General features: G+C 41.9%; 1 protein-coding gene across 5 annotated transcripts in view; it reads right to left on the bottom strand.

Annotated features, from left to right (window-relative positions):
• Positions 1–13,670, bottom strand: part of OFD1 (OFD1 centriole and centriolar satellite protein) — a 63,439-nt gene that overhangs the window by 40,667 nt on the left and 9,102 nt on the right. For 4 of the 5 annotated variants that reach the window (XM_036840738.1, XM_036840742.1, XM_036840739.1 and 1 more), the window contains exons 6-10: positions 7,800–7,907; positions 5,812–5,948; positions 5,313–5,486; positions 2,764–2,870; positions 701–820 (exon numbers count right to left, since the gene is read on the bottom strand). In XM_036840738.1, coding sequence (XP_036696633.1) covers positions 701–820; positions 2,764–2,870; positions 5,313–5,486; positions 5,812–5,948; positions 7,800–7,907 — 646 coding nt within the window. The remainder of the gene's footprint in view (positions 1–700; positions 821–2,763; positions 2,871–5,312; positions 5,487–5,811; positions 5,949–7,799; positions 7,908–13,670) is intronic. The other variant, XM_036840741.1, reaches the window with a different exon arrangement.

Below are 13,670 nucleotides of genomic sequence, written 5' to 3'. Positions count from 1 at the left end.
GTCATCTCTCTGCTATGAATTCACTGACTCAATAAACAATTAACTGAACACTTATTTTGTGCCAGAGGTTACACTGAGCACTGGAGAGAAAAGTTACCGTATATGGGCTTAATGGCTCTGCACTAAGATACTATTCACCAGAACACAGCAAAACCCAGCCTAGAGGAAAGCCATAGTATCAGAGTTGTCCGTATTTTCCTTTTCCTGTATCATTTTTTGCTTTATATAGTTAATTCTAGTTTCTTTCTTTTGATTCTGGCTTTGCAGAATCTTGAAGGAATACAGATCGACAAATACTATAACCAATAAGCAGAATAATTCATAAATCATTAGACATCCCCATCTTAATGGCAGTATGAGTGGGGTAGAGGAAAAGATAAAAGTGACTATAATTCCCATTTTATAGCTTTTCAGCAAGTTACAAGGTGCCCTAAGAAATTCAAGCAAATCACAGGCCCTCAATAAATACTAGAGGAGAGACAAGAGTGAACAGAGGATGCTATTCTCTGTACTGTATCTTTGTAAAACCATCTTAACTCAAATACTCATGGGAAAGGCTTGACTGGTCAATGAAAACACATATTTTTTTTAAATACTGGATTTTGCCATAAAATATTAGTCTTATCTACTTCATTAGTGTTGCTGTGTTTCATCAACTTAATTCAAACATGATACTTTTTTAAAGACGCCAGACAATTACTTCAGAAGTTCGTTCTTGAGCTTTAGGTCATAGGCCTCCTCAATACTCTTTATATTCAGCTCCCGCCTCCTAAGCCCGTCAGTCATGCTTTTGTTTTCTTCTTCTTGTAGCCTCTGGGCCCTGAAATTAGCAAAAACAGATACGGCAAATCAGAAAACTGTAATACTTGAAGTGAAGAATTCAGGCGGAGAAGATACCATGTGTTTTTAGCTCCAGAGACTCAAACTGTTACGTGACTGTCACGCTGTGGGGAGTAGATGCAAAGAGCCAGAGGCCTCCCACCTCTTTTATGGGCTGACCTAGTGATGATGGATCTGAACTAGCAAACGGAGCTCTACGGTGGCACCTGGCTGGCGGGAGTGGGAAAGTGCCAAAACCAAAGTGGTTTCTCACAGGAGATGGTTCACACTTAAAAAAAAAAAAAAAAAGGTCATAAGTGGTAAGTAGCCATAATCAATTCAGGGGTGAAAGAATGATGTTTTTAGTTACAAAGCTACAAACCAAACTTCAGCTAGTGCACTTAAGTGCTTGTTTCTTCTATAATATTGTTTCTAACTAAGATTTAATTGACTAGCCCATAGCTATTAAAGACAGAAGATTTGTTCTGGCATTTCAGAGTCTACTAATTCAATACGGAAAAGTAAATACTGAAAAGAGAGCAAAAGATCGATGGATCAGTCAGAAAGTCCCAACACCAAAGAAAGGCATGGTCTTCCTGGTGAGGCCTTAAATCAAGCACAAAATCAATTCCAGAGCCTGGGAACTGGGTTCATAGGGACTTAGATCAAGCCATAATGAGAAGTGCTAGGGAACCCAGACTATTCCAAGCAAAGGATAAAAGCTCTGTGTGTTAGCTCCCTCTGATGGTTCATCTGTACACAAAGGAGCAGTAAACCAGTACGTTTATTTAGCTTACATACTATGCTTAGAAGGGAGGAGGAGGAGGAGGGGAAGAGGCGGTAAATAAGTGATTACATAATCATGAACCATCTATACCCAAACTGTGTTCCTTTTCTCTCTTATGATCAATTTACCTCTTTGGTATTGCCAAAAAGAGAGTAAGGTCGGCAGAGAGAAGAAATCAAACGAACCGAGCCTACATAAATGAGAAAACAACGTCAATGAAGATGAAGACAAATCCTTTAATGAAAGAAAGTTCCTGTAGTATCTGTGAGTGCCAATTAATGGCACATACCAAATGGGAAAGAAGGCTTATTCCATAAACTATAAAACTGCTGAGCTTGCTATGAATCGCAGGTAAGAAGTGAAGAATGGGGGCTTCCCTGGTGGCGCAGTGGTTGAGAATCTGCCTGCTAATGCAGGGGACACGGGTTCGAGCCCTGGTCTGGGAAGATCCCACATGCCACGGAGCAACTAGGCCCGTGAGCCACAACTACTGAGCCTGTGCGTCTGGAGCCTGTGCTCCGCAACAAGAGAGGCCACGATAGTGAGAGGCCCGTGCACCGCGATGAAGAGTGGCCCTCGCTTGCCGCAACTGGAGAAAGCCCTCGCACAGAAACGAAGACCCAACACAGCCAAAAACAAATAAATAAAATTAAAAAAAAAAAAAGAAGTGAAGAATGAAACGTTGGTGAGCACTTGGAAAAAGCAACACACACACATCACAAGAAATACTTTCACCCAGTACAAGTCAACTCAGGGCCACTGTGTTTCCCTTTTTTGCCAGGAGAGCAGGTCAGTGTGGCAGGTCTGGCTCTCTGGAATTCAGTTACTACATGCACATGAAACTGAGATCTGAATGGCTGAACATGAATGCGAAACGTATGATCTTTTAAAGCATTATTCGCTTCTGCAAATCATTTGTCCCGTCTCACTGAAGCCTGACGACGGTGTCTCCTTCTGCTTTCATCCCAGTGTCTAATATTTCAAAAGTGAAACCCTCGTCCCTGTTTCTCTTAACTTGTGCCTTTTGAAGTTAGGTGCTATCACCTTTACAACCAAGAACTCTACTTTGCAGCTAATATTAGACTATGTAGACATTTTTAGTAGTTCTTTTGCATCTCATTCATTCTGAATGTCCAAAATGAATACGCATTACTTACAATTCAAAAGCTTCAATTCTTTGCTTCAGATCAGCTTCTCTGTCTCTCAGCAAATCTATATCTTTTAGCAGAAGCTGCCTTTGAGTATAAATTTCTTTTGTTTCATTCTGTAGAGGAAAGTATTAATTTTCAGCAAGCGAGCTAAAGAAAACAAAAGGGATTTGAACTAATATCCTGCTTCCTAAATTCCAGAAAGCAAAGTACGGACACTTAGAGGAACAATTTCACTCTCAAGAGGTTCCAATGTGAGGTATATGTTTTGCCTTTTTTTCCACAAAAATTTACTCCCTCCTCCCCCAAGGACTGTTAAGCCACATTACCCTATATCCTAACATCCCTTGTCTCGTTATTTTATTACTTAATTAACATCTCTCAGACACTTACAAAATTTCACTAAGTTCTTCAGCAAGAAAAAATGAAACAAAATGTGCATTCAGCAATAAAACTTAAAAGAATCCCCACAGTTCCATCGCTGTCTCAAAGTTTCAATTCAGAGGTCATTCTGGCTCAGTCAGCAAGCTCGCCTGATGTCCCGAATGAATGGCCACACTTCCACGTATGTGTTCCCTGAGCAAGGGTTTCCTGAACACCTGTCACATGTCCAAGGGCACACTGGGAGCTGGATACACAATGATGGACAGATATAGGACAGTCCCCACCTTTAAAAAACTCACAGTTTAGTCAGGGAAAGAGAGACAAACCAACAGTCACACTATATTGTGATGATTTCACAACCAAAGTACATCAAGACTCGACAGCACGAACAAAGCCCAAAGGACTCCATCAGTGGGGGTCAGGAAAGGCGTCACGAGGACGTGACACTCCGGTTGGATTTTGAAGGACTGGACGGTTGTATCAGGCAGAGAAGGGGAGGGGCATTCCAGGTGGTGGAATCAAGGCACGGTGCTCTTCACAAGGATGGCTACCTTCGCTAGTGCCCTCAGAGAATCAGGTGACTAAACGAGGGTTCGAGTCTGTTAACTGGTTGATCTCATCTAGTCAGTCATCTATCTTTTAATTTTATTGACGTATAGTTGATTTACAATGCTGTGTTAATTTCTGCTGTACAGCAAAGTGACTCAGTTATACAAATACATATTCTTTTTCATATTCTTTTCCATTATGGTTTATCACAGGGATATTGAATACAGTTCCCTGTGCTCTACAGTAGGACCATTGTTTACCAATTCTGTAATAGTTTGCACCTGCTAATCCCAAACTCCCACTCCATCCCCCCTCCCCCCTCCCCCTCGGGGACCACCAATCTATGCTCTATGTCCCTGATTTTGTTTCTGTTTCATAGATAGGTTCATTTGTGCCATATTTTAGATTCCTCATATAAGTGATATCATATGCTATTTGTCTTTCTCTTTCTTAGTCAGTCACCTATCTTGAAGATGATGCTGTTAGCATAAACATAATCCAAGCTTCTCAAACACCTGTGCCTCCAACATTTATTTTATAGCTAAGTGAGCCCAATTCCCAGAACTGCTATATAACACTTGTAGAGGGGGTACAATTACCATGAAATAACTGGGTCTTATTGAGAAGCTCTAAGCAAGGGTGGACGCTGGGAGGAAGCCTTCTACTTTTAACAGAACTTCCTGATAGCTGTCCATAGGAAACAAGGCCTCAGATCCAGCCTGGTCTAAGACATGCCCTTGGCAAAGGAACCTGTTTTTCCCAAAGCAATGGATCCAATCCCTCCCGACATGCCCTCCTGCCACTTGGCAACCTCTCCAACCTCCCGTCCAGCCACCTTCCTGTGGGACAAGATCAAACGGCCACATGGATGACCCTGGCAGCCCTGGACGCCTCCACTCCGGGGACCTCACCTCCGCCCCCATGGCAGCACGCTGTGCTTTGTTTCCAGTCTTGATCTGAAACCTCCACCTGCAACTCTGTCCTCCTGGCCCATCCTTCTTCTTCCACCCATAGGAATCCCCAGACCTGCTTCTCGATGTCTTCCAGATGGCCACGTCACCCTCCCTGCTGCCCTATATTAGCCTCCTCCTGGGCTGCCTTCCCCACCCCACCCAACCCCAATGTCTTCCACGAAATGGGCTGCCTTTCCAAAGCCAAAGAAATTCGGCGCTCTCAAGCTCCTCTCCCCGAGCACCTCTATCCTTCCGCCCTCACCGACACTACACATCGTCCCGAGAGCTGCGCCAGAGCCATCGCCTGTAAGCACTGGATTTGGTCTACTGCCATTCCAGGCTGCCCACCTCGGCTGGGCCCTCCACATAGCTCAGGCAGCCCTGTCTGCTTCCCAGGGCTGCTCTTCCTTTCCTGCAAGCGGCCCTTCCACACCTCGGATCCTCTCCCCCGGCTGCTACCGAAGCCTCAAATCTGCCGCTTCTTTGGTACGAGTTTCTCCCACTCCCAGCATGGATGGTCCCGTCCCCGGTCCTTTCCCTCCAGCCATCTCAGAGGAAGGGTGTCTGCACATCCTTTCCAAGCCCCATGCTTCTACGTGCGCTCTTGACCCCAGTCCCTACTTGGGAAATGGCCCGGAAACAGCCACCCGGTAAATGATTTTAGAATATTACCTCCTGGTGCTTTTGAATTCTCTTAAGGGTCATCTTTTCCCGAGAAATCAGGGCTTCAGATTTTGCTTGACAAGCTCTCTCAAATTCGTTCCGCAACTCAGCTAATTCCTTCTCACACTTTCTTTTCTCTTCCGTTTTAATTTTCGCTATTTCAGTATCTTTAAAATACTTCAGCTGCCAATTGATGACAAATAATTGTAAATGCCAATAACTACACTAAAGAAACAGTAACATTCTCTCTTCACTGTCGGGTTTAACATTAATGCTGCCTAAATATATTTAGTCTTAATTTGTCTTTATGTTTCGTCTCATTCACTGTACTTATAGGGTGCATTCAAAAGTCATAAAGAAATGACATCATCTGGAAAGAGAAATAACATGCACAGCAGTATATCACATTCATTAGTAAAGATTCTAGTTATTTCCCCACATACCTAAGACGAAGACATTAAAAGACAAGCGAAAACATCACTCTTGGTAATAACAAGATAAATCTTACCTTTTGACTCATTTCTGCCCGTAGCTGCTGTTCAATTTCTCTCTTATATTCATTTAACTTGATTTCTAAAGATTCTAACTTTGGATGCTGAGGGTAAGCACCTGCAAACTCATCATCAATAAGCTGAAGCTTCTCAGCTATCAAAAAACAACACAGGAAAGGAGGTTAGAGAAATGTGGGCAGGTGAGCAAGAGGCCAGAGCTCTGTTCAAACACAAAGAGTGCACTTAAGGGAAAGTGCAAGGATGTCTGCAATTTACTTGGTAATGCATCAGAAACGTGAGAGAGCTTAATGGACGGACAGGTAAGTGGTCAAGCAAGCGTACCGCAAATTTCATGGCAGACGTGAGATGTACACGTGTGTGCTGTAAAACTGTGCCAACTTTCCTGAATGTTTGAGAATCCTCATCATAAAATGTCAGGGGAAAAGAAAACAAAAAGTACAGTTCAAGTCAGAAAACACTGGCATCTCTTTCCAGTGTCTAAATGCCATGGGAGAGAGCTCTTCATTGGACTTTGGTTAAAGCTGACTCACTTTCAAACACTGACCTTAAGATGAATCAAAGATCATGTGTCTCAACTCCTCCTCTCCACAAAAGAGGAAACAGACACCCATACAGTTGAAGTGATGTTCAGATGGCTAAGCAACTCTATACTGGCATCAGTGGGGCTAAAGCCAGGTCTATAATTGCCTCGCATTCTGGCACTCTTTCCAGCAGACCTGCAGCCCTCAAACCAACTGTGGATTTGAAACCAACCACATAGCACACTGCAAACCTGGCCCTCGCGTACAATCTCAATCATGTGTAACACCAATACCACCAAAAAGCAGGCATAGGAAGAAAAGGCTGGCAGAAGCAAATTAAAATATTGGCAGGTATGTCTCTGGTCGACAAAACTTTCCATCTACTTTTCTGGATTTTCCAAATGCTCTGGACTGTCCAATGCAGGCCACTAGCCACATTTAGCCATACTGAGTACTTGGAATGTGACCAGTTCAAAATGAGATGTACTCTAAGTGTAAAAGACACACCAGATATCAAGGACTGAGTACAAAAAAATAAACGTAAAATATCTCATTAATATTTTTCATATTGATTTCATGTTGGAATAATATTTTAGACATACTAAGTTATATAAAATATATTACCAAAACAAATTTCACCTGTTTCTTCTTACCTTTTCTACTTTGGCTACTAGAAAATTTATTACACATGTGGCTCATACTATTGAACAGAACCGCTGTAGAATAAGCATGTTCTATGTTGCTAATGGAATAAAACCTACACCTAAATAAATGAAAGGCGTAGTCATACAATACGGTCTTTACAAGTTATGAACTTATCTTTTTACAAGTTAAAGGCACTAGTACAGTTTAAGAGTAAGGAAGGGCCAAGAAATCGATTAACCATATCCTATTAGCCAGCTGTTTCCCTTCTCTCCTGAGCACACAACTCAAGGGTAGGATGGTATTACAGAAAGCCTGCACAGCAGAAAAGCTCTGGATCACGGACCAGAAAACTTGGACTCATATCAGTTCTGACCCAGACTTGGCATTGCCAAGTTGCTCTTCCTCTGGTGACCTCAGTTTTCTCAACTTATAAAATGAAGGGATGGCCCACTGACTTCTCTAGTTCTCTGCAATGCAAGTAATCTAAGATCTTCTCAGTTTAGTGGCTATAAGGTTAGATGAGACACAGGGAAGAACCTCCCAGTCAAGAGGGGTTCAACCCAACAGACAAGGAAGTGGGCCTTTGGATCCCCACGAGATCTGGAAAGCGTAGCCTTGGCGGCCATGCAGGGAGGAGCAGGCCTGGAGAGCAGCTCCGGGTCCCTGCCGGCAGCGATCCCAGAAAGAATGGGCGCCCCTGCCGCCAGCAGCCTGCAGCCCTCCCAGTCAGGCAACGAGTGCATAATACGGCACATCAGGCCGTCTCCTTCATTCAAAGAGAGCACGGAGGAAGTGAAATTATGGAAGACCATCATTACCAAGGGAGTCTTTGACGGGAAATGTTGCACTTGTCTGAGTTCCCATACTGCAACTCTCTTTAGCCTGATGATATTCTGCCAATTCTTTCAGAAACTGCATGAGAAAACCTAAAAGACACAACATGTATAGTTTCGTTTCACAACTTTCTTTCGTTCAACTGTTGCTCAATCACTGTTTATGCAATCTTGGTTTTATAACATTATCTTTTTTACATCATCTATCTTTTAAGAATAATATGAGGAAAGGCATTTCCAAGCATGATACAGAAACCTACAAGCAATAAGGAGAAATATTCATCAAACATGAAAATTAAGAACTTATATGTGGCATGAAATAGCAAAGTCAAAAGACAAAGGATACACTGGAAACAACTATTTGGCATAATACAGAGACAGAGGACTAATTTTCATAAACATAAAAGAGTTTTTACACATCAGTAAGAAAATGGAAAAATAGGGCAAGACATGGACAAAGTTCACAGAAAAAAATTTTCAATGTTGAATAAACATGAACAAAATTATAAATAAATGCAAATTAATACTACGACAGAAAGACTGTATTTTCCCGATAAGCGTATTACCAAAGTTTTAATCTTAGCACTCTAAATGTCAGCAAGGGAGCGGGGAAGCAGGCGTGCTCTTTCACTTGGGAGGGAAATTTGTCCGTGTTTATGGATATTCAAAATGCAAGTGCCCTTTCACCTAGCCATTCCACCTCTCTGAATTCACACAGCTATACTTTCCCAAAAGGGTGTAGCACCACACGCCACATGTTTCTAATGGCAAAAACCAAGCGATGAAACAATAAAATCTCCATCAACGGGGGTTAATTAAATACATTCTAAAAAATAACTAGTCCAAGTACACGGCTAGAGAAAGATATATTGGTGGATAAAGAAAGCAAATTGCACAACAGTATCTATGATATGATCCAATGTATGAGTATATGTTTTAATTACATATAGACTTTGACACCTATGAACTAAATTCTGGTAGGATAACCAAGACACTCTTCGTTCTAGTTATCAGCAGAAAGTGAAATTAGAGAATATGAAAAGAAATTCCTACTCTTCTTTCACTTCATACCCTTCTGAATAGTTCAAAAATTTTTTTTCTTTTTGACCACGCTATGCAGCTTGTGAGATCTTAGTTCCCCGACCAGGGATCAAACCCAGGCCCCTGGGAGTGGAAGCACAAAGTCCTAACCAGTGGACCGCCAGGAAATTCGCTGAAACTTTTTTTTTTTTTTTTAAGTCATGAGTATAAATTTTAGAAGTTTTCACTTTCTTGGAACAGATGAATGGACTTCCGCATCAGCCAAGTTAAGGGCTTATTTTTCTTTTCTACTGAAGACATTACAATATACTGTTTTCTTAAATCGAAGTATAGTTGATTGACAATGTGTTAATTCCTGCTGTACAGCAAAGTGATTCAGTTATACATATATACACTTTTTAAAATTTTCTTTTCCTTTATGGTTTATCATAGGATACTGAATATAGTTCCCTGTGCTGTACAGTAGGGCCTTGTTATTTATCCACTCCATATATAATAGCTCACATCTGCTCACCCCAGCCTCGCACTCCATCCCTCTCCCATCCCCTCTCCCCCATGGTAACCACAAGTCTGTTCCCTATGTCTGTGAGTCTGTTTCATACATAGGTTCATTTGTGTCATACTTTAGAGTCCACATATAAGTGGTATCATACAATATACTCTCTTTTACTTCCCCTACTGCAGATATAAACTCTGTTCTTTCATACTCATTGCCTTGCAACTCTTCTGTCTCATCCACCCTCTTCTTCTGACCCTTTCCTATCAGCCTGTTCTCACCTCATCCCTTCCCTGCTGTCATGCTGAGGCCAGACCTTGGCTCCCTCTATGGACAAAGGTCAACGTTTGGCAGCAATCTTCAAGATCCTGCAGGAGGTCATCTTTGGCGGTGTGCCCTTCCACCGCAGCATTTCTAACGCTGGTGCCTTTTTCCAGTTCTGCAGTGCTTTCCACAGGCCCCTAATTAGTTCCACTTCCCCTCTCTCCCCTCCACACTCCCACCCAAGAAGGATACGTCTAGTCTCCACCTTTATCCAGTCATTTATTTATATCAGTATGGACTCGTGTTTTATACCTTGGTAATTATAATTCATGTGTAATTCTACAACTCACTGATAAAACCCACTCTTTTATTGTGTTGCTCCAATTGTTCCAGCTTTGGCCTCTGGGAGCACTTTCATCGTGGGTTTTTGTCTTAAGCACTTCCTTAGGTGCTGCACTGAAAGGGGCTCCAGGCTCATCTTGTACAGTCTCTGCTCCACTCCTGGAATCAACCACTGCTCCAAGGAGCCCTGGTTCCTATTATTATGGAATGGTAGTAGAAACCGAATCTTAGTACTGCAAACTGGGCTCGAGGTGTGCTCACTGCAACTGGGGTGTCACTGCTTCCAGCCCCTCAGCCTAGACAGCGAGGAAATACGAATGTACACTAACCTCTGTACACAAACATACCTATAAATATCTCTGTATCACCTGTCTCTATATTAAGCTAAACGTGAGTTCACACTAATGTCTCCACCTGAGCCGTTACCACATGGACCATCCTAGCCTCCTCCCCTTGTTTACCTGTAAATTCCCGCTCCAGCAGTGAACACCTGGCTCCCGCCATCTTCTACCCACTTACTTAATTGTTCAATTCCAGCACACGTGTATCATGGTTTCACAATTGTTAGCCAGCACTCCCATGAGAAATAACTCTCACCTTGAATACACAGCCTATGTACAGTTCCTTCTGCCTTCCGTCTTAGTCGTCATTCTTTCCAACGTCAGATAGCTCAGCATATTTTTCCCCACCCCCTGCAGTGAGGTTACTACAGTTAGATTGTTTTCTCAGTCCGCATTCCATCCTGAGATCACCTGACCTCCTAAATCTGCATACATGAAGGCTTGTTCTTTGTACAGTTCTACAGGTTTTAGGCAAATGTCTATATCATACCATTACAGGTATCGTAAGAATACTTTCACCACCCTAAAAAAAATCCTGTGCTTCACCTCTTCAACCTCCTGCCCCTTCCCTCCAAATCCCTAGCAACCACTGATGTGTTTACTATCACTACAGCTTTGCCTTTTCCAGAATGTCACATATATGGAATCATATAGCACGTAGTCTTTTCAGACAGGCTTCTTACATTAACAATACACATTTGTGATTCATTTATCTCTTTGCATGGCTTGGTAGCTCATTCCTCTTAGCTGAATAGTATTTCCCTGTCTGGAAGTACCACAGCTTGTTTATCCATTCAGCTACCAAATAACATCTTGGTTGTTCCCAATTTCTGGCAATTATGAATAAAGTTGCTACAAACATTCACGTGCAGGTGTCTGTGTGGACTTAAGTTTTCAAGTCACTTGGGTAAACACCTAAAACAATGACTGTTGGATTGTATGGTAAGACTATGTTTAGTTTTGTAAGAAACCACCAAACTGGGCTTCCCTGGTGGCGCAGTGGTTAAGAATCCACCCGCCAATGCAGGGGACACCGGTTCGAGCCCTGGTCTGGGAGGATCCCACATGCCGCGGAGCAACTAAGCCCGAGAGCCACAACTACTGAGCCTGCGTGCCGCAACTGCTGAAGCCTGCACGCCTAGAGCCCGTGCTCCACAACAAGAGAAGCCACCACAATGAGAAGCCAGTGCACCGCAACGAAGAGTGGCCCCTGCTCGCCACAACTAGAGAGGGCCCGCACGCAGCAACAAAGACCCAATGCAGCCAAAAATAAATAAATTTATTAAAAAAAAAAAAAAAAAAGAAACCACCAAACTATCTCCCCAGGTGGCTGTACCATTTTGTATTCCCACTAGCAATGAGCGACAGTTCCTATTGCTCCACATCCTTACCAGCATTTAGTGCTGAAGGTGTTCTGGATTTTGGCCATGTTATCTCATTTTTGTTTTAATTTGCATGTCTCTAACAAATAACGTGCAGCATCTTTTCATATGCTTATTTGCCACCTGTTTATCTTCTTTGGAGAGCTATCTGTTCAGATCCTTTGCCCATTTTTTAACTGACTTGTCTCTTTAGTGTTGAGTTTTCAGAGTGCTTTGTGTATTTTTGATGCAAGTCCTTTACTGGATGTCTTTCGCCAATATCCTCTCCCAGTCTGTAATTTGCCTTTTCACTCTTTCATAGAGCAGACGTTTTTAAATTTGAATAAAGTCTAACTGGTCTATTTTTTCTTTCATGTATCATGCTTTTGGTATTATATCTCATCACCAAACAGCAGGTCACAAAGATTTTCTCTGTTTTCTTCCAGAAGTTTTATAGTTTTGTGTTTTACATTTAGATATACGATTCGTTTTCAGTTAATTTTTGTGTAAGGTCTGCGTCCAGGTTCATATCTGTGCATATGAATGTCCAACTGTTCCAGCACCGCTTGCTGAAAAGACTATATGTCCTCCATTGAATTGCCTGTGTTAAAGGCTAGTTGACTATGTTTGTGTAGACCTATTTCTGGGCTCTCTATTCTGTCCCACTGATCCATCTATCTATCTATCTATCTATCTATCTATCTATCTATTCTTTTGCCAATCACAGGCAAGGATTTTAACTTCCAGAAAGAAAAGAGCCAGTGTCCAAATTCTCTGGCCAGCTATTTTCTGGGTATCATTATCTTTGAAAGGAAAAATGAGGGGTGGGAAGGATGTGTGAGTGGAATCTAGGGGAAAAGTACTGTAACCATTCAACAGATCAGCACCCTCAAAGTATACACACAGTAAGATAAAACCAAAGATCTCTGTCAGGGAATACACAACAGTTAGGTACAAAACATCTTCTTACATGTTTTCTGATGGTCTCAATCTCTTAATGGAGAGCCACCAATTTTTAAATCATTTCATTTTAACAGTAGCTGCTTTACTGTTAGCCAAGAATTCTATCCAAATTATGTCATTAGGATGCATGACATGTCTGCAACTCAGTTTTTCTGAGTTTCAGAAATTTTACTAGGATGCTGGGTAAAGCTGGTAAGAGATGTTAGCCAGATGTCTTTCTGAACTAGAAAGATTTAAAGAGTGCTTAAAGGTGAAAAGCTATTTTTAATAGTATAAATACCTATAAATAAATGGATTATTTCTTAATATACCTTCAAGCCCTAAATTCCTTTCTGAAATAGTTACACTACAGACAGCAGCTATTTACTTAGAACCGTGCTGTCCAACGTGACAGCCACTAGTCACGTGTAGCTACTTAAATTAAAATCTCAGTTCCTCAGTCACACTAGCCGCATTTCAAATGCTCAATAGCCCCATGTGGCTAGTGGCTACCGTATCGGCCAACACACATACAGACATTCCCATCACAGAGTTACACTAAACAGCATGGCCACAGAATCTACAACCTAGGATCACCTACCATCCTCAACTTCAGTAAGGATGACCTACTTTGCAGGTGATCTAGAATGTCTTGTGATCCAAATGTTATACATAGGATGGATAAACAACAAGGTCCTACTATAGAGCACAGGGAACTATATCCAATATCCTGTGATAAACCATATGGAAAAGAATATGAAAAAGAATGTACATGTATGTATAACGGAATCACTTAGCTGTACAGCAGAAATTAACAACATTGTAGGTCAACTATACTTCAATAATACAGTAAAATAAAAACAGAATGTCTTTTGATCCAATTTACTTATCCTCTGCTAACATTACTCCCAGGAGAGCAGGCAGTTAAGTCACAGAATAATGACTGGCAGAAAGTAGGTACTCAAGTGTTCGCCAAATGGCAAGGCCTGAATTAATGTCCCAGCAGGGAGGGTAGCAATGCCGGCAACAGACAAAATCAAGGAGCACACTAACACAAAAAGGCCATTAC

The sequence above is a fragment of the Balaenoptera musculus genome, chromosome X (genome assembly GCF_009873245.2).
Source record: "Balaenoptera musculus isolate JJ_BM4_2016_0621 chromosome X, mBalMus1.pri.v3, whole genome shotgun sequence".
Classification (NCBI taxonomy): domain Eukaryota; kingdom Metazoa; phylum Chordata; class Mammalia; order Artiodactyla; family Balaenopteridae; genus Balaenoptera; species Balaenoptera musculus.
Note: the sequence above shows the minus strand (reverse complement) of the source record. Positions and strands in the feature narration are given on the sequence as shown.